The sequence below is a fragment of the Cimex lectularius genome, unplaced genomic scaffold, assembly GCF_000648675.2.
Source record: "Cimex lectularius strain Harlan isolate CLEC.00 unplaced genomic scaffold, Clec_2.1 scaffold2, whole genome shotgun sequence".
In the NCBI taxonomy this organism is placed as follows: Eukaryota; Metazoa; Arthropoda; class Insecta; order Hemiptera; family Cimicidae; genus Cimex; species Cimex lectularius.
Window position 1 is genome coordinate 1,259,666 of NW_019394219.1, and position 23,208 is coordinate 1,282,873.

Below are 23,208 nucleotides of genomic sequence, written 5' to 3' on the forward strand. Positions count from 1 at the left end.
CGCGCTAGTTGTCTTTACCAGAGTCTAAGGAAGTCGGAGCGGAACGTGTCCGCCTTAGGACATCCAGAAGATAACAGATAAGAGATGATCGTACCTGCTTACAATGCGTTATCTCCGAGGCCACCCGTGATAATCAGAATTACGGAAAAGTCATTTTGAATCGCATCAAAACGAGCCCAGATTCACGGTCAGTCGTAAATCTGGTTTACAGTTTTCATCCGAGGATGGCAAAAGCTGGCAGTAAACTCGGCGTTATTTGACTCACGGCCAGCACGGGTTCAAAGTATTCTGACCGTTCTGTTCAAAGTTATTACCCCCACTAGATAATATTAATTTGTGTTATCTGGTATTTACTTAATAAGAGGCGTAGGATTCGTGTGTAACTCAGCATCCACAAAACTTTTGTCAGACTCTCTCGTTGTCAAACCACATTACACCACAACCAAATTACTTACTTTGTAAGCTAGCATGTGTAATATTTATGTATATTATTAACGGTTGTTAATCGACCTTAATCATCCTATTCTCTGTTCGTTTTTGTTAGAATTAATAGATCCTAAGATATTAGATTTAGATAAATAGATCAAATCTGCACTCGCATGTACATAATATATTCACGCGTGAACAGGACTATCCCTTCTTGCAGTCCACCGGCAATTCCGGCTTTAATTTACAATGAATTACGGGCAGGCTCGAGAATCACCCATCCCGGGTGTTGGCAGTCTGGGGGCAGACCTCGGTCTTACCTGTCCAGCCGCCGAGGTTGGGATCCACGGGGTGTCAATTCAGCTCCCAATGGTATCAGTTGTTAAATCCTTTCACTCTCTCACTTTTAAATACATTCTCTCTTATTTACAGACCATTCATTCAGTTAGGATGGTGAAGTACTCGATATTCCAACATCACACTTTACACCTATAAACTAACCTATTGAGGGACGAGGGCCCTCTGACACTACACAATCACGCCAATAAATACAATCACGCTCAACACCGCTAGATACACAAGACTATGAAAACTATTAATATAAAATAGAACAACGATGTGTCCCACGTAATAGAGGCGTGTCATGCCTTGGCTCCATACAGAGAGCGTGTAGGCATGCCGCCGGACTTAAGAAGAGTTCTCGAACACGGTAGCGAGTTTCCGAGCCCCCTGTTCCGCTTTTTAGGGAAAATTGGGTTTTTTTTATTGTATATAGTATGTCTTATGTGTTGTGTGTCTATATGTTTTGTCTGAGTGCATGTATTTATTAGCGTGAATGTCGAGGGGTGAGGGTAAAATATAACGTCATCATCACCCCTCGAACGATGAGAGCGTCAGAGTGTGTGTTCGGGGTCGATGGCGGACTATTTATAAAAGTACTCCATCGACCCCAATCTAGTTTAGTTTAAGTATAGGTCGGTGGAGGAATATCAAGTACTCCACCGACCAAACGGAATCAGTGTACTGTATGGATGTATTTATTTGTATGAATGTAGTGTTTGAAAGGGTAAATAGAGTATAGACTTAGTTGGGGGCAGAAATGACCTAGATGTCCGAAGCCCCAGTAAAAAAAAAACCCTGTTTCCTTCAAATGCCGTGCTGAGCCATGATTCGGATGTCAATGCTACACGCTCTCTATATACAGCCAAGGAGTTGCCAACCTCAATTAGGCCAATTTTTCTAGTTTACTATTTATCAGATACATTTTACTGATCTATTTGCTACATTTCCTTGATATATTATATAGAATGAATGAATGAATGAAAAAAGTACTTTATTAGATAAACAAAAGAAAAAAATAACACGTAATTAAAAAGCACATAACGGCAATGGTTATCAACCGTCTGCCGGAGTCGGACTATTAATTTTTAATAAACAAACGACATTTTTTCTCAAGGAATAAACAAAAGAGAGAGAAAAAACTATATAAATAAACTAAAATAACAACATATCTATGCATATTTACATACACTTAGGCACATATAAATAACCAGGGTGTCTCTGATATATACAATAAACATTTGTTAATTGAAATAAAAACTAGTATGTCCCTGTAGTTCCAAGCTTCCATCGCAAACTTTACTAAATTTAAGGACTCGAGTTATTTAATGAAGAGATTGGGTGCTCTGTTGTAAACGTGGGCAATCCTAAATGCCGTGTTCGGAATTCCGCTAAAACCGCGCATTCTGCTAAAAAGTGAAGACAATCTTCTCGAGCCTGCCTGTTGCAGAGAGCGCACTTATCGGAGCTATTGACTCATGTGGGATTAGATAGATAATGATGTTTATTTACAAAAAAAAATTATTTTACAGAAAATATTCAGTACATAAAACATCTTAGACAATAGCCACAGGCTGTCTGTCGAGTTGCCAAAAGAAAAAAAACCAGAATAATATTAATAATGTTAATAATACGAATACTAATACTAACAATACTAATACAAATAGTCATAATTTACACAATACTTTATTAATAATTGAAATTAACGACTAGGAACGCTCTGTATTTTAGGGAGTATAAAACATAATTGTAGAGACTGTGCCAGTTCTGCCCATTCAAAAATGAAATTACTTCATTTTTTTCTAAAAACAATTTGCCAAACCACCTAATTCTTTATTCCTTCAATATAGGGCACACCGCCAAAAAATGGAAGCCATCCTCATGCACACCTAAATTACACAAAGCACAACGATACGCTTCCTCATTTCTGTGGACCGAGTAATTGAGAGGCAGCAACTGACCTCTTGCTTTCATTATTAGACTTATCATTTTCAAGTTATAATTTTTATTTAAATAATGGTGATTTTCTCCTAATTCCAGATTCAGTTCTTTGTATAAGCCATGGAAGACAGACCGTTGGGCTCTTAATTTTAATTTATTTTTAAAATCAGTTCTCAAAACATCTACCAAGCTTTCCACATTATTTTTATTTACGTCTGAGTAACNTGTGTATATATATATATATATATATATATATAATATGATGCTGAATTTCAGCATAATGTGGGATTATAATTAAGATAAAGAAACTCGCACCTAAGGTTGAAAAACCAGCGAGCTAGCGGAATGCATGGAATTTGAGAAATTTGCGCTATGTTCAAGAAAGGTTGATTGATATTAAGGTCCTTATACAGCAAAAACCTAGAGAAATTTTGAGCATGAAGGAGATATTTCATTGTGTGAGAGGTGCGGGTATGGTTGATCAATTTTGAGTGTAAAGGAACCATTCGTTGAAATTGTCCAGGGAAAAATTGTCATTCAGCTGAAATTATTGAGCCAAGGTATTCCAGAAAGAGAACCGTGATATGTTGTACTTATGATTTTCAGCGCAGTATTCTTGGGGAGGCGGTAGTTAGGAAGGTTTAGGAGCCTGCAGTCATAGGAAGTATGTAAATTTAATGTAAATTGAAACAAAAGTTCAGCTGAGGTCTCGAGGTAGATCATGTAGTTAGGAGTGAAAGAAGGGAGGTGATAAATTTTACGGATAGAATAGCGTTTTAGGGATTCAATTCTTTCATAGCGCTGGAAACCACAAGCCTGGGAAGCGTAGGGCACAATCGAGCGGCAAACAGCCAAAACCAGCTTGTGTTTGCTGCACACCGGGGCAAGATTATTGGAAATGAATTTAGCCCAAATTGAATTCTTGCATATTTTGCAATATGAGTCTTTCGCTTGAGATGAGCATTGAACGAAAGTTTAGAAGTTAGAATTAGGCCCAAATATTTATACTCACTGACTATTTCAATTCTGGAGGCCTTAAAATACTAGCGTTCATTAGCCGCAAGCCTGCCTCCCCTACAATGCAATTTAAAAAAAGCCAAAAAAAAAACTAAAGTAGTTATTCCTGTTGCTGGATTAGGTACTCGTATGTTACCGGCACACATCGAGCAGCCTAAATTTTCGCTCGAGCAAATCCAAATTTGTCACCCATTCTTATATGACTATATATATATATTTCCGAAAACATTCTTTACACTTCCTACAAAGCCTCAACGGACTATAAAGGAGAGGAAGAACACAGGAGAACATCAGATACAATGATATGGTATACAGATGGATCCAAAACAAACGAGCAGTCAAACTCATTAGGGAAGTACACTTCTGTCTTTCAAGCAGAAATACATGCCATCAATGCTTGTGCCCTGGAAAATCTTAAAAGAGGTTACACTGGCAAAACAATCCTTATAAGATCTGTCAGCCAAGCAGCCATTAAAGCTCTAGCACGTAAAAGCATTTTATCAAATTTAGTCAGTGAATGCACCCAAAATATCCAAAACATGGGGAAACAACAACCTGATGATATCTTGGGTGCCAGGGCACAGAGGAATTTTGGGTAACAAGAAAGCAGACAGTCTGGCCAGAGGAGGATCTGCAAGACCATAGGCTCCGACCTATACTTGGGATAATAAAAACAAAGCGGCGCTAGACGCAGTAAACTTATGAGGAAACAACCCTCACCAAGACTGGCAAAAGCATTGATACAATTGGAGAGGGCCAAACTCAGAGGAGTGATAGGACTACTAAACGGTTTCTGGCATCTGAGATTATGAAATGAGCAAGAGGAAACAGCCATCCATATCATCTTCGAATGCGAAGCAACAGCTCAATGGAGACAGAACCTAACGTACGGAAAAAACTTAGGAATCAAATTGCAGCAGCGACAGTCCTGATGACCTGATACTTCTAAGGAGAAAGATTGAGTCTGCACTGAACTAAGGAACTAGGAAGGTACAAGCCAGAAGGCTGAAATGCCTGGGAAGTACAAACTGCTTCCTAGTATCCTCATTACCATACAATACTTTCCTTACTGTTAGATTGTCTAGTACAAATGTTTTTAGGTAAAACTGATAAGGTGCAAATTACAAACGTTTCCTTGATTTCTCAAAGGAATACCCGTTGCATTAAAAAAAATCGTGTAAAGGCATCGAAACCCTTGTGAAATTCAATCGCGTGCCCGTCCCCCCAGGGTTAATTATTGTTATTTTCAAATATGAAAATCCTTTCGCATTTCGCAATTTTTATATACGCCATTTCGTTTTTATCCATATGTGGAAAGGTCGTGACGCGACGACGGGCGCCACCGGATGAATGTGGTTTCCTCACGTATTTATACATTCCCTGTCATGATATCACACAAAACACGACGGGTCGAATGGGAATTAAGGATCGGATGTAATAGCGGCTCGATGGGCGTTTTAAAACAGGAATGTCCACCGGTCTACTTGTTTGCTTATATCTTCTGAGATAACATGTCACTCTTCCTGTCAATCCTTTGTACATCTTTGGCCCCGATAATGGTTTCAATCTAGAACCAGATCAGAGGATATAATTATTAGCAATTTTCATATTGTGTTTAATCTTACATAAGCGTCTTCACTAAATGGATAAACCGATTTTATCAGCGAACTTTAAATTTTAAACCCAGTAATAGATACACAATGAATGATAATCCCCAATGGCAACTTGCCATATAATTCAAGACTAGACGTAATTCATATACGCCTTTGTTTCCCAGTTATCTTTAATGTTTGTAGAACGTATATCATGTAGAATATAATCATAAATAAATCCTTCGTGGGTAGTTCAATCATAATAAAAACAAATAACTAAAAATGATTTGTCGACAGTACTATCGAACTCTTCTGTATTCCTATGCTATTTATTTTCCTTCCTAATATATATATTATTGGTATTTCTTGGCAGTATTGAAGATTTATCTAGCCGGATTGAGGGGGAGGGAGGGGAGGTTTTTATTACTTTTTTGGTCGATTATTACGAATTGCGTTCGGCCGCAGCTTTTTCTCCCCGATGATGAGGCGATTTCACTAAATTGCATGTCTCGTTTAATTTGCGGAAAATGTTTATTTTATTTTTATTTGTTTTACGAGGGCTTGCAACAGCAGAGGTTATATGAACCCTCGGGGTGCCGGTGTTTTTGAAAAAAAAAAATCATTTGTAAATATGTCGGGTTCGAATGCAGGGCCGCTGGATTCGAACCCGGGACCTTTACCTTACAGTGATGAGCGCCGTGTCAACGCCTCAATTTCTTTATTTGTAATTACTTTCTCTCTTTCCCTCTCTCCCTCTCTCTCTCTTTTTCTCTCTGTCTCACTCTCTCTCTTTCTCTCTCTCTCCCTCTCTCTCCCCATTCCTCGCTTCCTGTCTCTCAATTTCTTTATTTGTAATTACTCTCTCTCTTTCCCTCTCTCCCTCTAACTCTTTTTCTCTCTCTCTCTCTCTCCATTCCTCGCTTCCTGTCTCTCAATTTCTTTATTTGTAATTACTCTCTCTCTCTCTCTCTCTCCCTCTCTCTCTCTCTCTCCCTCTCCCCATTCCTCGCTTCCTGTCTCTCAATTTCTTTATTTGTAATTACTCTCTCTCTCTCTCTCTCTCTCTCTCTCTCTCTCTCTCTCTCTCTCTTTTACACACACCTCAATCCATCGCCATCTATCTGTCTATCTCTCTATTTATATTTCTTTCTTATGAAGGTTAAACATTAAAAAAGATTGGGAAAGAGACCTTTTCCTGGCCTTAACCTTCCGTTGGTAATACAGTTTTGATATTTAATTGTAAGAAGGGTGATTATTGAATTTTTTTGTGCAACGATTTGTTTAAACATTTGTATTCCTATTAAATTACATACAAACGAGAATTGAGGAACTGAACGTTGTAGTAAAAGTTAATTTTTGAAGCAGTCGGTAACTCGGTATATATCTCTGGCAATGCTGGCTTTTTCCATTTTGTTCAAGCAATTTTGAAATTTTTGTTGTTAGGTCTCTGGCAAAGGTTGCATGATTGTTGCTGAAGTTTTGAAGGAAAGTTTTGCCCTTCTTCTTTCAATTACCTTTTTTCCCCCTTCAGAATCTTGTGCAAGTTGACGGTGTTGTTCTGAGCCATGTTCCATGTGAGGCTTGAAAAGCTAGTGAGACAAGTTTCTCAAAGTTTTCTTTTTGAGGTTATTCTTGGGGTTGGCAATTTAATGGATTACCAATACATTTGTACCAATGTAATCAAGCATTCCAAAGTACTTGCGAAGAGTCCAACGTGCATCGTGAAACACATCGTGAAAATTATGCAAAAATCTATATAATTTTTGGTATCTTGGTGACTTATTTATGAAAAATTTCGACTGTTCATAAAAATTTGATACACGAGAATGTTAGTAATTTAGAGTTACGCGTCACTCCAAATATGTGAAAAATTAGAAACAGGGTAATTACACAGCTGTTAACATTATCATTGGAATGCTAATCTGAATTGAGAATAGCAAGCGCCTTAGGCCCAGCAAAAAATAAAACCAAGTGGGGTTGCTCACCACCCCCATTACCAACGGAAGGTTAAGTACCAACAGAAAGGAATTTCCGTTTGAGACCGCAGGTCACCTCTTGCGAGGCGAATCCGGTCAAGGATGGAAAGCGTGGAAAAATAGAATTGTTAAAAAACAAGACGTTGCCAATAAATAAACATAGGGAGAAGAGGATCTTTATAGCTGTTCTCCAAGCCGACGGACCGTTAAGTACAAAGGACGTGGAAAGTCGGGAAAATCTCTCTCGCCTCTTCCGGAAAAGTTTCACATTTTCCGCTCGTTTGGCAAACACGGGAAACTGTGCAGTCTAGTTTGGTTGTCGGCTGGAAGGGGGGTATTGTATTGTAAAAGTTTTTCCAGTCCGATCTAGACGAATTTTTCGATTAGCATCTGATGTAATGAGGCCTGAGGAAGAGCATCGCTGGTGAATCGGGTACCGGTTTCGTGTAACTGTAACTTTTATCAGATTTATTTAGAAGAGATAGTCCACATGATTGAAAACGGCCAAACCGGTTTCAAAATGTTGATTTTTACCAATAGGAAGAATCGGAAAGATCTGAATTAAAGACTGTTTACCAAGGTCGGCGCATCGAGTCCAGGAAGTCTTTTTAGACGATTTCCTTGTCCCAATAATTATTTCCTCATTCCAGAATTTACCCAAAACCAACACTCACAGAATTATATTTATATATACAAATTTTTGTCTTAATTTGTTTAGGACTTTTCTTCTAACTTGTCAACCTGTGATTAATTCAAAAAACCACTCGCTCTTCAAGAACCGTCTAGGAGAAGATTATCTGTTTAAAACCAGTAACAAACATTTAATCCTTTCATCTGAAGCCCGACCCAGATTTTCCTCGTAATCGATTTAGTTTCATCATAAAGGGCGTTTCTCTAGTAAAACGCTTTTAATCAGTCTGATCTTTATTGATCGATGTATGAAATGAGCGTAATAGTTAAAAGGAAAAGAAAACCTGGGTGTAGGTCACAGCGATATTTGTAATAAAAATAAGCAAAAAAATAAAAGCGGTAAATGAATGACTTACTATGACAATATACATTCATGGAGAAGTGAGAAGAAAATCATTGGACACTTTGCTAATAAAAAAATATATACGTACAGATATCATCAAGTAACAAGAACATAAGGACATTTATTATGTAATTAATGTATACGTATGGTATTCAAAAATATGGAATATATTTTAAGTGTATTATAAGGGGTGGAGACTGGAATAATGCAGATATTCATCTCTTATTACCTTTCCGTATCTCAGTCTTTTTTTCTGTTTTCTATTTCTTTTATCCTCCCTATTTTTGGCACTCCTCAACAGTAGAGAAAAGTAAGTAAAAGACAAATGAAAACAGGATAAATGTATATGTAACGAGCAGAAAATGAAAGCAAGTGTAGGGTGAGATGGGAAGAGGACAAAGGAAAAACAGGCAGCCAAGAGAAGGGAAGATTTCAAAGAAAGTATGTGAAAATCCACCCAATCTTGATCGAAAATAGCGTTCAGAACAGGGAGACGAGGCGCGGGCAATATATAAAAATAAAACTATTCTAGTGAAAAAATATTATATTTGTATGAATATTAGTATTTTTTTAAAAATAGACACAAACAAAATGTGAGGTGACAAGAATATATGGATAATCGTATCTATCATATATATATATATATAATAAGGAAAATTTATGGGGGCCTCTGCGCGTTTTCCTTCTTTTTCTAGTCCATGCTTTGTTCTAAACTGCAGACATTTGAACGTCTAGATGTGGTTTCTGATTCTCTTCTTTTATAATGTATACTAATATCCTAAAATGCTAGCCTCAGGTGGCCAACTTCAGAATAAACACAAAACATACAATAAATTTTTATACATCACCACCGATACAAACATACGTATAAATGGTCATATTACACTCCCCCGGGATACTTGATATTCCTCGGGGCGGGGTTGAACCCACTCTTTTGTCTCTAATAACCACACCCACCCCAGAGTATTCGATATTCCTCTGGGCGGGGTTATAAGCAACCTTTCCTTTCGCGCTAATAAATTACATTAATTCTAATAAATTAACATAAACACAACATCCTATAGAAACATAGAAGTCTGGTCACGTTCACTTCTTCAGAGTACTCAATATTCCTCGGGGCGGGATTAAGGAACCCCTTCCTTTCACGCTAATAAATTACATTCATTCCAATAAATTAACATAAACACAGCATACGATAGAAACATAGAAGTCTTGTCACGTTCACTTCCTCAGAGTACTCAATATTCCTCGGGGCGGGATGAAGGAACCCCTCCCTTTCACGCTAATAAATTACATTCATTCCAATAAATTAACATAAACACAGCATACGATAGAAACATAGAAATCTTGTNTTCTGAAACCTACATCACACCAGACCGCATCTCACGATTTCTGAATAATTATCGATTAACGGTCACTAATCACCACACAATCCTACAGAAACATAGAAGTCTGGTCACGTTCACTTTCCCAGAGTACTCGATTCCTCGGGACGGGATTAAGCAACCCCTTCCTTTCACGCTAATAAATTACACTCATTCCAATAAATTAACATAAAAACAACATCCTACAGAAACATAGAAGTCTGGTCACGTTCACTTTCCCAGAGTACTCGATATTCCTCGGAGCGGTTTTAAGCAACCCCTTTCTTTCACGCTAATAAATTACGACCGCATCTTGCGTTCTCCAAATAATAACTAATAAATTACATTCATTCCAATAAATTAACAAATATAAGACAAGCAAAACACAATCATGATATCATCACTATATATATATTTATATATCCTTATTGCGTGATGTACCAGAAACCCCAGATCTGTGCCCACTAACGAGTCCCAGGACTACCCACAGGTCTGACAATATGCCAAAATATTGCCTACGTATGTCAAATCTTCTACAATTGAAAAGGTGTTCGACTGTTTTTTTTTTCATTTTTTCATACCGGGCACAACAGTATCGTATAAAAATGTAATAAGTAATGAAATTTTTCAAAACCCACTTCCACAGCTGGATGGAACGCCGGTTGTTTTCAAATTGAATTAATGGTGACTCGACAATTTTTCTCAAATAATTAATCCTTCCTTTTCGTTTACACGATTTCACAGCGGGTCTCGCTCGTCACAACAGGCCGGACTGAGGAACAAAACTAATTGACCATTAATCGATATTGTCGATTGATAAAGTTTAAAAGGCTAGTAATAAACCATGTTTATCACATACTAGATTATCCATGGCCGTCGTCATACCGTTTGTTCACCAAACAAAAGCGTGACAATAGCAGCGGTGCCGGATGAACAAACACAAAAGGAAAACATCAGCGATAATACAAGAATGAATGTTAAAATTGAATTTAGTTTAAATCTACACCTTTATTTTTATACTTTGTTGCTGGTTTACACTTTTAAACAAAACAACGCCATTATGTTATCGTAAAACTGTTTTATTTTTATTTTAAGGTTGTTAGATGATAGCCCTCGTGATATATATCATTCTGCATGCATACATTCGTAGTTATGTTTTAAAACACCCCCCTGTAAATCAGATTTTCTAGAATTTTTGTGTAGTCAATTTGAAAAACTTATGCAGTAGACAGGTACGGTTAAAATGGTCAAGGCGAAAAAGCTTAAAGTCGCTCCACGATGATGTCAGGTGTAGTTTTGCAACACAACACACCTGGCATCGTGATTTCGAGGGATTAAAAGAATAAAGAAATAATCCGCTCAGGCGTAGCCACAAAGGCCAGCGAATAAAAGATAAAACTCCATCTTCCGAGAAATTCGTGGAACAATTTTGCCCGGAGTTTTCTAAGAAACTGAGAAATTATTTATAGATGATCCTTTATCTTTAGCCGGCCGATTTTTAGCCATCCATCCTTGTTGTACGAAACGGATATGGCCAAACAGAAACAGGAAACGGTGTACATGCCATTCGTAACTAAATTGGCAAAATGACAACATATGAATGAACTTAGCAACTGAATGGCTTTTACAAATCTTGACTAGGATATTATGTATAATCACACAGATCAGATACACCTTATTTTAACTCTCGCCTGACAGATTACCAAAGATTTAAAATTCATTACATTTTAATTTAATGATTATTTGGAGGTCGGTCGACGCTGACTGGTCTGGTGTGACGTAGGTTTCAGAATAACATTTTCTTTATCGTGCCAACGTTTCGATCTTTATTCAGAAATCGTGAGATGCGGTCTCGTGTGATGTAGGTTTCAGAAAAACATTTTCTTTATCGTGCCAACGTTTCTATCTTTATTCAGAAATCGTGAGATGCGGTCTCGTGTGATGTAGGTTTCAGAAAAACATTTTCTTTATCGTGCCAACGTTTCGATCTTTATTCAGAAATCGTGAGATGCGGTTTCCTGTGACGTAGGTTTGAGAAAAACATTTTCTTTATGGTGCCAACATTTCGATCTTTATTGAGATCATCTTCAGGGCCTGGGATTTACAAACATTGTTTAAATTTAACAAATACATGTAGGATGTGGAAAAGGTGAATTTATACAATGCAAAAAAGTATTTTTTATATTTAATCAAAGTATTTCTACTCACTCAAAATGTTTATATCACAACATCAACACGACACGCAAGACTGGCACACTTACGCAGAAAACAAACACTTTGTGTGAGTAGAAATACTTTGATTGAATATAAAAAATATTTTTTTGCATTGTATAAATTCACTTTCTTCCACATCCTACATAATTTTGTTAAATGTAAACAATGTTTGTAAATCCCAGGCCCTGAAGATGATCTCAATAATGATCGAAACGTTGGCATGATAAAGAAAATGTTTTTCTGAAACCTTCATCACACCAGACCGCATATCACAATTTCTGAATAATCATCGACTAACGGTCACTAATCACCACACGTTTCAATTTTTGTTGAGATCATCTTCAGGGTGTAAAGTGTTTGTTTTCCATGTAGATGTGTCATTCTTGTCTGTCGTGTTGAGAGTGTACTATCAATGTAATTTATTATGACAAGAATGACACATCTACATTTTTAATCTAAAATTTTCTAGCATTGTATAAATTCATTTTTTTTATCCAAAAATTTTCTAGCATTATATAAATTCATTTTTTTTATTTAAAATTTTCTAATATTGTATAAATTAATTTTTTTACTCTAAAATTTTTGAGCATTGTATAAATTCATTTTTTTAAATCCAAAAATTTGCTAGAATTGTATAAATTCATTTTTTTTATCTAAAATTTTCTAGCATTGTATAAATTCATTTTTTTTATCTAAAATTTTCTAGCATTGTATAAATTCATTTTTTTTATCTAAAATTTTCTAGCATTGTATAAATTCATTTTTTTAATCCAAAAATTTGCTAGAATTGTATAAACTCATTTTTTTTATCTAAAATTTTCTAGCATTGTATAAATTCATTTTTCCACATCCTACATGTATTTGTAAAATTGAAACAATGTTTATACATCCCAGGCTCTGAAGATGATCTCCTTAAAGATCGAAACGTTGGCACGATAAAGAAAATGTTTTTCTAAAACCTACGTCACACCAGACCGCATCTCACGACCTCCAAATGATCATCAAGTCGGCCACGCACTTTAAATTAATATGGTCAGTATTCTATGATAATGTTCATAACTGTTGCCGTCCTTAAATCTATATGTAAAACAACGATTTCCTTCATTTATTTACTTTTATATTTATTTTAGTTATTGCTATTTGTACAAAATAAGTACACATCGAACAAATACAATAGTTTAGTTAACGATATACAAATCTTATAGATCTGTCAGACTAGGAGGCAGTGGGGAGAGAAACTGTGCTAACCTTCTTTTATTTAGTTGCGAGGATCATAGGAGGGTCATCATTAATAATCCTGATATCCAAATTTTCACCGATGGAAGGTGCATAGAAGATAAAGTGAGATGAGCCTTCACAGTCATTGACAAGAAAGCAAACAAAATTATTAAAGAAGAAAAATTAAAGCTGGCACCATGGTGCTCAAATAATCAAGCGGATTAACTGAGCATCAGAGAAGCAATCAGCCTAAGGATAGCCCTAAGAACAGATAGATAGTAAGGTGTCTTTAGATATCCTGAGCAACCGTCGAAATCACAACACCTTTGCCGAAGAAATAAGAACAACGCTGGTTAATATAAGGGATACAAAAGGACACTGGATACATTTAAGATAGATAAAGACTCACGCAGGACATCAGGGAAACGACGAGCGGACCAACTAGCAAAGGAAGCAGAAAGCGATGCGGAATTGTATTCAGCGCGATTCCCCTTTTCTTATATTAAGAAGAACATGGAAAAGGAACTACAAATATGGGAGCAGGATTGGAGAAAAACCTCAAATGGATATGAAACAAGGAAATACTTCCCGACCTTAGATACCACGGCATTGTCAGGTCATGGAAAGCACCGGTCATATCTCACCGATTTGGCATAATTGATGATGCGACATGCCCATGTAATGGGGGTACACGAACATGGGAACACATTATATTCAGTTGCTGGATGTTCGACCGAGAAAGGACATGCCTCATTAAAACTATAGTGTTGAGAGGCTCAATTGACATTAACAAACTATGACGTGATAAACAAAGTGCAATAAATTTAAAGATATTAAGACTGTTAATTCTCAAAAATGCAATCTATTGATCGTAAATTCCTGTAATCACAATGGGAGCAGGGAGAATAAACTCCCTGCTCACAGGGTGTACTGTGGCCCGAAAAAAAGGGTCATAGGTCACGAGGCCATCGTCGTTTTAGAAGGCAGGGAGGGTTAAAGGGGTGGGACGTTGAGGAAAGAATTTGGGCTAAAGGGTTAGGGTGGAGGGATAGTCTAGAGTGGAAATTGAGGAAACGTGTTCGGATAAGATCATACACAAATGGGATTTTAAGGTCTATATCGATCATTTGATCGGTGACATAGAAGGGAGCTTTGAGGAAAACTTTGGATTGAGAGGATTGGATTCGTTGGATGTTGGCCGAGCCCCACGGTTCTGTTCCATAAGTCCAAATGGGAAAGAATGTATTTAAGAGTGAGTGAGAGTGTATTCTCACTCTAGGAACTGAATGCTTTAGGTGCTGAATTGACCTCGCTGTAGACAGCACTCGGGGCCCAACTTGGTGGGTGGACGGATAAGACTGAGGACTGCCCTTTGACTTCCAACACGCGGAATCGGTGTTTCTGGAGGCCTACCGGTAATTTATTGTAAGTATAAAAACTGGAATTGCCGGTGGACTGCGAGAAGTATTAGGCTCAACTCTGTACATGCATAAACGCGGATTTGAGCTTAAATCAGTAAATCAAAAAACTATCTGTTTAACCTCCATAGCTTTTGTCAACAAAACTATTACGTACATTAATACGCCCAAAATGATATATTTGATATACTTGAGTTGTTCGCCCATTGATCAAGTATGAAATTAACTTAATAAAGTAGGTTTATATTAAAGCCGGTCGTTAATATTATCAATTTCAATTAATTATTCTTTTTATGTAAGGTCTTGCTTGAGATAAAAAAGTTAGTGTCACGAGTAGGATTCGAACCCACGACCTTCGGCTCAATACGCCGCTGCTCTAACCGTTTGAGCTACGTGACTTCAAGTGGTTAGAGCGACGGTGTATTGAGCCGAAGGTCGTGGGTTCGAATCCTGTTTATGACACTAACTTTTTCATCTCAACCAAGACCTTACATAAAAAGAATAATTAATTGAAATAATTAATATGATCAATTAGACCACTAAACAAAAATGGATTAATATTATCAATATTTCCTCTCGAATGATCGGGAGAAATGTTAAAATGGTACTGTGCTTGAATGTGTAGGGAAGTAAATAATTTTTTTTCTCTGTTGCAAGAACCCTACTTCAAGTTAGCATTTTATTTACTTAGTGGTAAGGTCTACTGTGCTATAAATGTAATTAAGATTAGGAAAAATCATCAATAGCTCTAGGCTCCAGATTTCAACATTTTTTAGTTATTACAGAAAAGGTTTTTTAAAAATAACCATTTTGACGTGATTGGATAATTTACTAGGTTATCGAAGAACGGTTTAAGCAGACCGGTGGATTTTTCTTTGTTATCTTAATTTATGTAAAACGTGGCGCAATTACGCTTGGCGGTGGTCCAACGAAAACCACTGGCACCGGGCAACCCAGGCCACCGCTTTTGACTTTCAGATCGTTCATTCCGGCTCGTATTGCGACGAGGTCGTCTCGGCACGACCCCACCCTGAGATATGGCGAAAAATAAACATGACGGCATTTCAGCCACATGTCCATCGCCTCTTCCAGTCCCGCGACATTCCGACCATCGATTAGCTGCATCAGTCGCCATCGCGGAAGGAGACAATGACAGGCCGGACGCGCTGCAGCGGATATTGTCAATCTCAATATCCCTCCGGGCCGATGGCACTAAATCGTTTGGGCCTTGTTCTTAAATTACGCGATCAAGTTCATTGTTCTAAGTGGGTTATAAAACGCTGCCCCTTTCGCCTCAAAGAATGACGCAGACGAACTTAGTTTTGCAGATAATTAGAAAAGCAGACGAAGTCCTATTATCACTCCTGATCATCTGATTGTAATTGTGTTCTCATTCTTGGAGGTCGGCCACTTGCCAAAAGCCACTTTCGCCGTTCCATCCAACATCATCATTCTTAAGTCGTCTTAAGTCTTGTTATTCCTCTACTACTTAATACATTTTTATTTGGAGGTCGTGAGATGGGCTCTGGTTTGGACATAGGTTTTAGAAAAACATTTTCTGCCAATGTTTCGATCTTTATTGAGATCATCTTCAGGTCCTGGCATTTATAAACATTGTTTAAATTTTACAAATACATGTAGGATGTGGAAAAAATGAATTTATACAATGCTAGAAAATTTTAGATTAAAAAAATGAATTTATACAATACTAGAAAATTTTTGGAATAAAAAAATGAATTTATACAATGCTAGAAAATTTTAGATTAAAAAAAAATGAATTTATACGTTAGAAAATTTTAGATAAAAAAATGAATTTATGCAATTCTAGCAAATTTTTGGATTAAAAAAATGAATTTATACCATGCTAGAAAATTTTAGAGTAAAAGAATGAATTTATACAATATTAGAAAATTTTAGATTAAAAAAAAAGATTTTATACAATGCTAGAAAATTTTTGGATTAAAAAAAATGGATTGATACAATACTAGAAAATTTTTGGATTAAAAAAATGAATTTATACAATTCTAGCAAATTTTTGGATTAAAAAAATGAATTTATACAATGCTAGAAAATTTTAGAGTAAAAAAATGAATTTATACAATTATAGCAATTTTTTTTAATCCAAAAATTTTATAGTATTGTATAAATTCATTTTTTTTATCTAAAATTTTCTAGCATTGTATAAATTCATTTTTTTAATCCAAAAATTTTCTAACATTGTATAAATTCATTTTTTTAATCCAAAATTTTTCTTACATTGCATAAATTCATTTTTTTCACATCCTACATGTATTTGTAAAATTTAAACAATATTTAAAAATCCCAGGTACTGAAGATGATCTCAATAAAGATCGAAACGTTGGCACGATAAAGAAAATGTTTTTCTAAACCCTATGTCACCAGACCGCATCTCACGATCTCCGAATAATCATTGACTAACGGTCACTAAACACTAAACACTAATTCATTTTATTCAAATAACACGATGCAAATGTTTTACTTTACAGTGTTGGATTCCTTAAACCTCATAGCTCATATGAAGAACTGAAACCTGCCAGCGTCCACTTGCCAAAAACCATTCGCCCGTAAATTTTTTATCATACAACCATTTTCTCTTTTTATCTTCTTGACGAAAGAATAAAAATATTTTTTTCTTTACTATTGCTGATAACAGTCAACTTAACACGAGAATGGAGAAATTTTGCAATAGAACCTGTCACCCTTTCTCTATTTGGCAATGCTGAACAACGTGCAGAAACTACTCAAGAAGTCTCGAAAAATATATTTGAAGTATTTCCACTGTTGTATTCCTTGTATTACTTTATATTTTATGTTTAACGGGATCAAAAGTATCATTAATACTCTGTTACGACCTCTGAACAAATCTGATTAATTCAACACTCATTGAGTCGTACGGTTAGACTGTTGTCGTGTAATTTTTATTAATAACTGCATTCGTTAAAAAAAACTTCATTCATAAAAGACTAATTTTATCAATTATACAGACATTTTTTTTATAATAAAATGGAAATATCGGTGACCCAAACGGTCCAAAATTTTACGGAAAACTCCGCTGGTGAAATGGGCGATGAGCAAGAATGGGTGAACACCATAGATAATGAATGATCAAACTGATAAGATTTAGTTATTACAGTTATGATCCATGACTTAGCTTCTTGTTTTGTCATGTTTTAACCTTTCGTCCGTCGATAGGGATGAAGCATCCCTTGATAAGATTGTCGCATGACGTTTGAAAGATAGTAATGTAACAGTAATAAGATATTTATAGATTTGACGATGAGGTTTATGTGCCTCTTATGTTCAGCTTCATATTTTCATTTTTGTTTTTAAAAATTAAAATAGATTGTTGCATTCTTTATTTTACCTTTGTACTTTAGACAGGTTTAATTTTTGACCAATAAGAAATTTTCATTTTTTCATAATCATGCTACTTTAAAGTAATAATTAAGAATTATACCATTATGATTCGTAAATATTAACGAATAATCTGGATCTCGGTATGCTCTAGATGTAAAAAAAAAATTGCTATCAAGCTTCCGACCTAATGTAACGTCATCGTCAGGGCAAAAAAATCTTAGAGATATCTACAAAATGACATAATTAAATTTTGAGCAGAAGGTTTCAAATTGCTTTGACGACCGACTCAGCTCCAACATTGCCAACGACTATCAAAAAAATTAAAAACAATTTAAAAATTATTCGGAAATCGTGAGATGCTGTCTGGTGTGATATAGGTTTCAGAAAAACATTTTCTTTATCGTGCGAACGTTTCGATCTTTATTGAGGCCCTGAAGATGATCTCAATAAAGATCGAAACGTTGGCACGATAAAGAAAATGTTTTTGTGAAACCCACAGCACACCAGACCGCATCTCACGATTTCCGAATAATCATCGACTAACGGTCCAATAAACATACCTAATCACCACACAATTTAAAAACTTAATTATGTCAATGTGTAGACATTTTTAAGATTGTTTTGCCCTTATGATGGCCTTAAAATAGGTCGAATGGTTGGCAGATAACAATTGAATTGGTTTTTTCATCCGGACCATACCGAGATCCATATTATTCGTGAGTAAATAAAATGGTCAATACATTTTAAACACATAAATATTGTTAGGTTCATGAAGCTCTTTTCCTTTAGAACACTTCGAGGAAAAAGAACAAAAACCTCAAACTTTTAGCACAAAATGTTTCACATGAATAACGCAAAACTATTATATATTGTTAATAAAATATATTGTTAGCAATAAATACTTGTAAGATATTAAGTGTAGGTTCTTGAACAGTTGTACGGCTGGTGTTTGAGAGAATTCTCAAGGTGATTTGATGTCTGTTAAATAGTGTGGCACACAGCACGGAGCCCTGGGGAACTCCTGCTTCAACGGCCGCTAAGGATTACTGAACTTCTTACGTGTACATAAAACGATATATTTAGAAAAACCCAGACATATTTATATAACTAGATTGTAATCACGGGATAAAAATTGTTATTAAAATAATTAGAACAGGTAAAAGCCAGAAAGACTAGGTGCTTTAGGGTGGCAAAAGTGCTGTAAATATACAAGACGACTATAACCTCCAGTCTATATTTTACTTTTGTTTTTCTGTTTTCAGTATCGTCAAATAAGTTCCAGTACGAGCCCATCTAATTGAGAATGACGTTTAATTTAAGATTAAACTACATAAGCAAATATGCAAGGGAAAACTTCTGACAAACTAATTAACGGATAAAAAATTGCAGTGCACGCACTCGGGATAGAAATTAATAATGGGATAAAACGCAAACTTAACAAAAAATGAAGGGTTAGTAACCGCCAACTATTTATTTTTCAAAATGCCTGCGAAGCCAAAGAGGGCGGACAGATGTAAAAACTATTCAAGTCACACAAATCTCCCTCGGAAATTTCCAGTTATGACTTAACTGTTAATATTTTTATTCTAAAACTGTCGTCCGTGGTATCTATGAAATATGCCAGATGATAACTTTAACGTTATCTACAGTGGTGCAAAAGCAAAAGAAATAAAAAAAGCACTTTTCTATAACTATAAAACTGTAAATATACGTTTAAAAGTGAGCACTTTTATTTCTTTATTTTTGTATTTTGTATTATGTATGCATCTGGCATATTTCATAGAATAAAAATATTAACAGTTAAGTCAAAACTGGAAATTTCCTAGGGAGATTTGTGTGACTTGAATAGTTTTTACATCTGTCCATCCTCTTTGGCTTCGCAGGCATTTTTTCTACAAGTTGAAGGTTGCAAGCTTCAAAGTATAGAACTTTGGAGTTTGCAAAGTTATAAAAATAAGTTTTTAATCGTATATTTGTCGTTGATACAACATATCTTGTAAAATTAACTAAATTGGGTTTTAAACTATAAATAGCTGTTTACTTATGATTGGTTGGAGAATAATTCTAGATATAAAATATAAATATTCGGTTGTGCGTTTATGGAGAAAATAGATTTAGTTTATCAAATCAAACACCGGCACCCCGAGGGTTGATTTGTCCTAGGCTGTTGCGAAACACCCTCGAAAAAAAATATTTAAAAATAATAAAAAATACGCCTCCTCTGGTCTCGCGGATGGCCTTAAGTCTCCTAGGCATCGAGTAAATAAACGATGTGACTTCGTCTTGTGAAACAGAATATCATTCTTCAAAAAGAGCGTCTTGTTCTTCAACTCTCGTTGGAGGAGGATGTCTAACACGTCCCTTTATCATGTCCCATGTCCCAGAGTAAAGCCCTATAACCATATGCGGTCGAGCATTACCATGCATTAACAAAGTTGTCCCAATTAAATGGAGCGAATAGGACCACAGCTTCCCGAAGGACTTCCTCGATGTACTTGTTCAGTCAAAGAGTACCGTAACTGACTGTCTTTGAAAAGTCTGTGACTCATGGCACATAAAACAAAGCGTTCTCCACGTCTACTGCACACACGGTCCCGGTAATTTGATTGCCACAAACCATACCGGCACTCATCTATGAAGAGAACAGCCGCCATTGTTCAAATGTCCAAGCGAGATGCTGAGTTGCGAATAGCTCTTTCTACTCAATACCTCTCCAGTAATAGAAAACTGATGCGGACGTCTAGAGACTCACGAAGCCTTCTGCTACCTCACTCTTACATGACGGACCGTTTAGAGTTGACAGTCTATCAAGGAAGACGTTAAGTGGCGGTAAGAGCAATAAAACGATCGTCTCTACATCGCAGTCGATCTTAGACCATCGTGGGTGGTAGAGCGGGCTCACCTAAGAATTCGTCTATGTAACATCCGTCGTTGACAAAACCATCTGCCCGGGCGCGATCTTCTCAACTTAAAAACCATACTTTTAAGAAAAATAATTGTCTTTACTCAAAGTTATTGTTTCATCAAAGAAAACAATTAAAAAACCAATTAACTCACTCAACACGTTTCAGCATTTTCTGTATTTATGTAAGGTTTTGGTTGGAATGAAAAAGCTAGTACCACGAGCGGGATTCGAACCCACGACCTTCGGCTAAATACGCCCTTGCTCTACCAATTGAGCTATCGTGGCTTCGAACCACTCAGACACCAACTTCCCATCTCAACCTCACCTTTTTAAATTTTTCCCTCCTTTTTGCAATTTTTCAAATGACGTGCAATCAGGATTTGATTCTCGGCGACAAATGAAATGGCCACGGAGAGCTTTAGTGAAGCTATACTTCGTTTTACCTATTAAATCCATTATATTTCGTGGACCGATTGACAAAACAGCTTCTTTCAATTAATTAATCTTTATGTAAGGTATTGGTTGAAATAAAAAATCTAGTATCACGAGCGGGATTCGAATATTTTCCGATTGGATCGAAGTCACGATAGCTCATCAAGTGCAGATCAGCGGCGTATTGAGCCGAAGGTCGTGGGTTCGAATCCCGCTCGTGACACTAGCTTTTTCATTTCAACCAATAACTTACATCAAGGTTAATTAATTGAAATAAGTTATTTGGCCAATCGGACCACGAAATATAATGAATTTTTGTTTATTTTTAATCTATAGTGTAATACTCTGTATAGGTATGGAAGATAAATAAACATAAATGTATGATTTTTTAACTTTTAGTGCATTTCTAAATTTTGGAGTATGTTCATTTTTCGTCTTTTTGTACGTTGGGTAGTAGTTTCATACTTGTTTGTTTGTCGATTGTTTTGATTAGGTGGGTTAATTCCATTTTCGACGATGTCACTAAGTCCCTAAACGAGTTGATGCGTTCCTTGCCTTATTTTTCGTCCTACCTGTCAGATGTATTTGTTTCCTCATTCACACGTTAGTGTGTATATTCCTTTCTTTTTTTGCCCTAGAGGGTTGGTCTTGTCGATGTTTTGTCTTAGAAATTTTCCTATTGTATTTGAAATTTTCAATGCTATTTCTATGCCTAATTGTTGAATGTGTTAGTTAGTTTGTATATTTCTTTCCCGATGTTGTTTTGTTTTTGTGCACGTACTTTGTTCATTATTTTGTTGGTTGTGTTTGTGTTGTGCTGTGATTTATATTATTTTTAATTCGATTCTACTAGTCTTTGGTTAGTGGAATTGATATTAGTCTGTCTGGCATGTATTCCAGTGCTGCCATTTTGTGTTGCATTGTTATAACTTACTACAGTATGGGCACATGTTTAATCATAAGTATTACTATATTGTTTTGAATTGTTAGAGAAAGGGTGGCGGGATTGAAAACTTGCGAGAGAAAAAGTAAAAGACAACAAATTAAGGGACATAGAGAAAGTTTGTATGTAGAGTACGCGTTTTATAGCATTGAGGATTAATCGGAATTGTTAGAATTAATTTTATTACTAGGTTTTTTAAAGGCGTGTTGGGTTTTATAACATTTCGAGATATATAAGGTTTTTCACCTATTCATTACGACTTCCGTCTTATCTCGGCTAAACTTCTAAGCCGTCCACCTTTTCAACTATTCACACCCCTCGAAGGATCAAGGGCTTTTTCAAGTTTAACACATGGTAATATTCGTGAAGACAAGCGGTTATCTTGAAAATAACAATTTACGGTCCCGCGATAACGACCAGTTGGCTCGATACTGCTGTTTGGTTTAGTTTTTTCTCTCTATTTGTTCATCCGGGGAGCCGAGGACTATTTGTAAAGCCGGCCGAGAATAAACGTTTCCTTTTTCAACCCTTTATTTTCAACGGGCGTTTCTTCCGCGGGGACAAAGGAGACTCGAACTCGGCCAAGGCCTGTCCTACTATTTACATTAATTAAAGACGGCCTACATGCATGCGATTACTTATTCTCTTTGTACTTGCGATGTTTGTTTTTAAATTTGAATTTCTTCTTTTATAGGAAAGGGTGCAGGCGAAGGACCCCCCTGGCCTCTACTTGAAAAAGCTGAAGACTTACTTGGACCCAAAAGCTTCTCGGAGTGCCAAAGTAAGTTGAACTATATTTATTTGAAGTTATAATTGTGACAAGGTGAGCACCTTTTCTTCGTGTGTGGTGTTTAGTGACCGTTAGTCAATGATTAGTCGGAGATTGTGAGATGTGGTTTTAGAAAAAAAATTTTCTTTATCGTGCCAACGTTTCGATCTTTATTGAGATCATCTTCAGGGCCTGGGATGAAAAAAATGGCTTTATACAATTTTAGATTTAAAAAATAAATAG

The 23,208-nt window shown here is 36.2% G+C and overlaps 1 protein-coding gene across 2 annotated transcripts in view; it reads left to right on the forward strand.

Moving 5' to 3' along the window:
• Nucleotides 1-23,208, forward strand: part of LOC106668244 (formin-like protein CG32138) — a 134,204-nt gene that overhangs the window by 89,469 nt on the left and 21,527 nt on the right. For both annotated transcript variants that reach the window (XM_014396803.2, XM_014396812.2), the window contains exon 3: nucleotides 22,891-22,977. In XM_014396803.2, coding sequence (XP_014252289.1) covers nucleotides 22,891-22,977 — 87 coding nt within the window. The remainder of the gene's footprint in view (nucleotides 1-22,890; nucleotides 22,978-23,208) is intronic.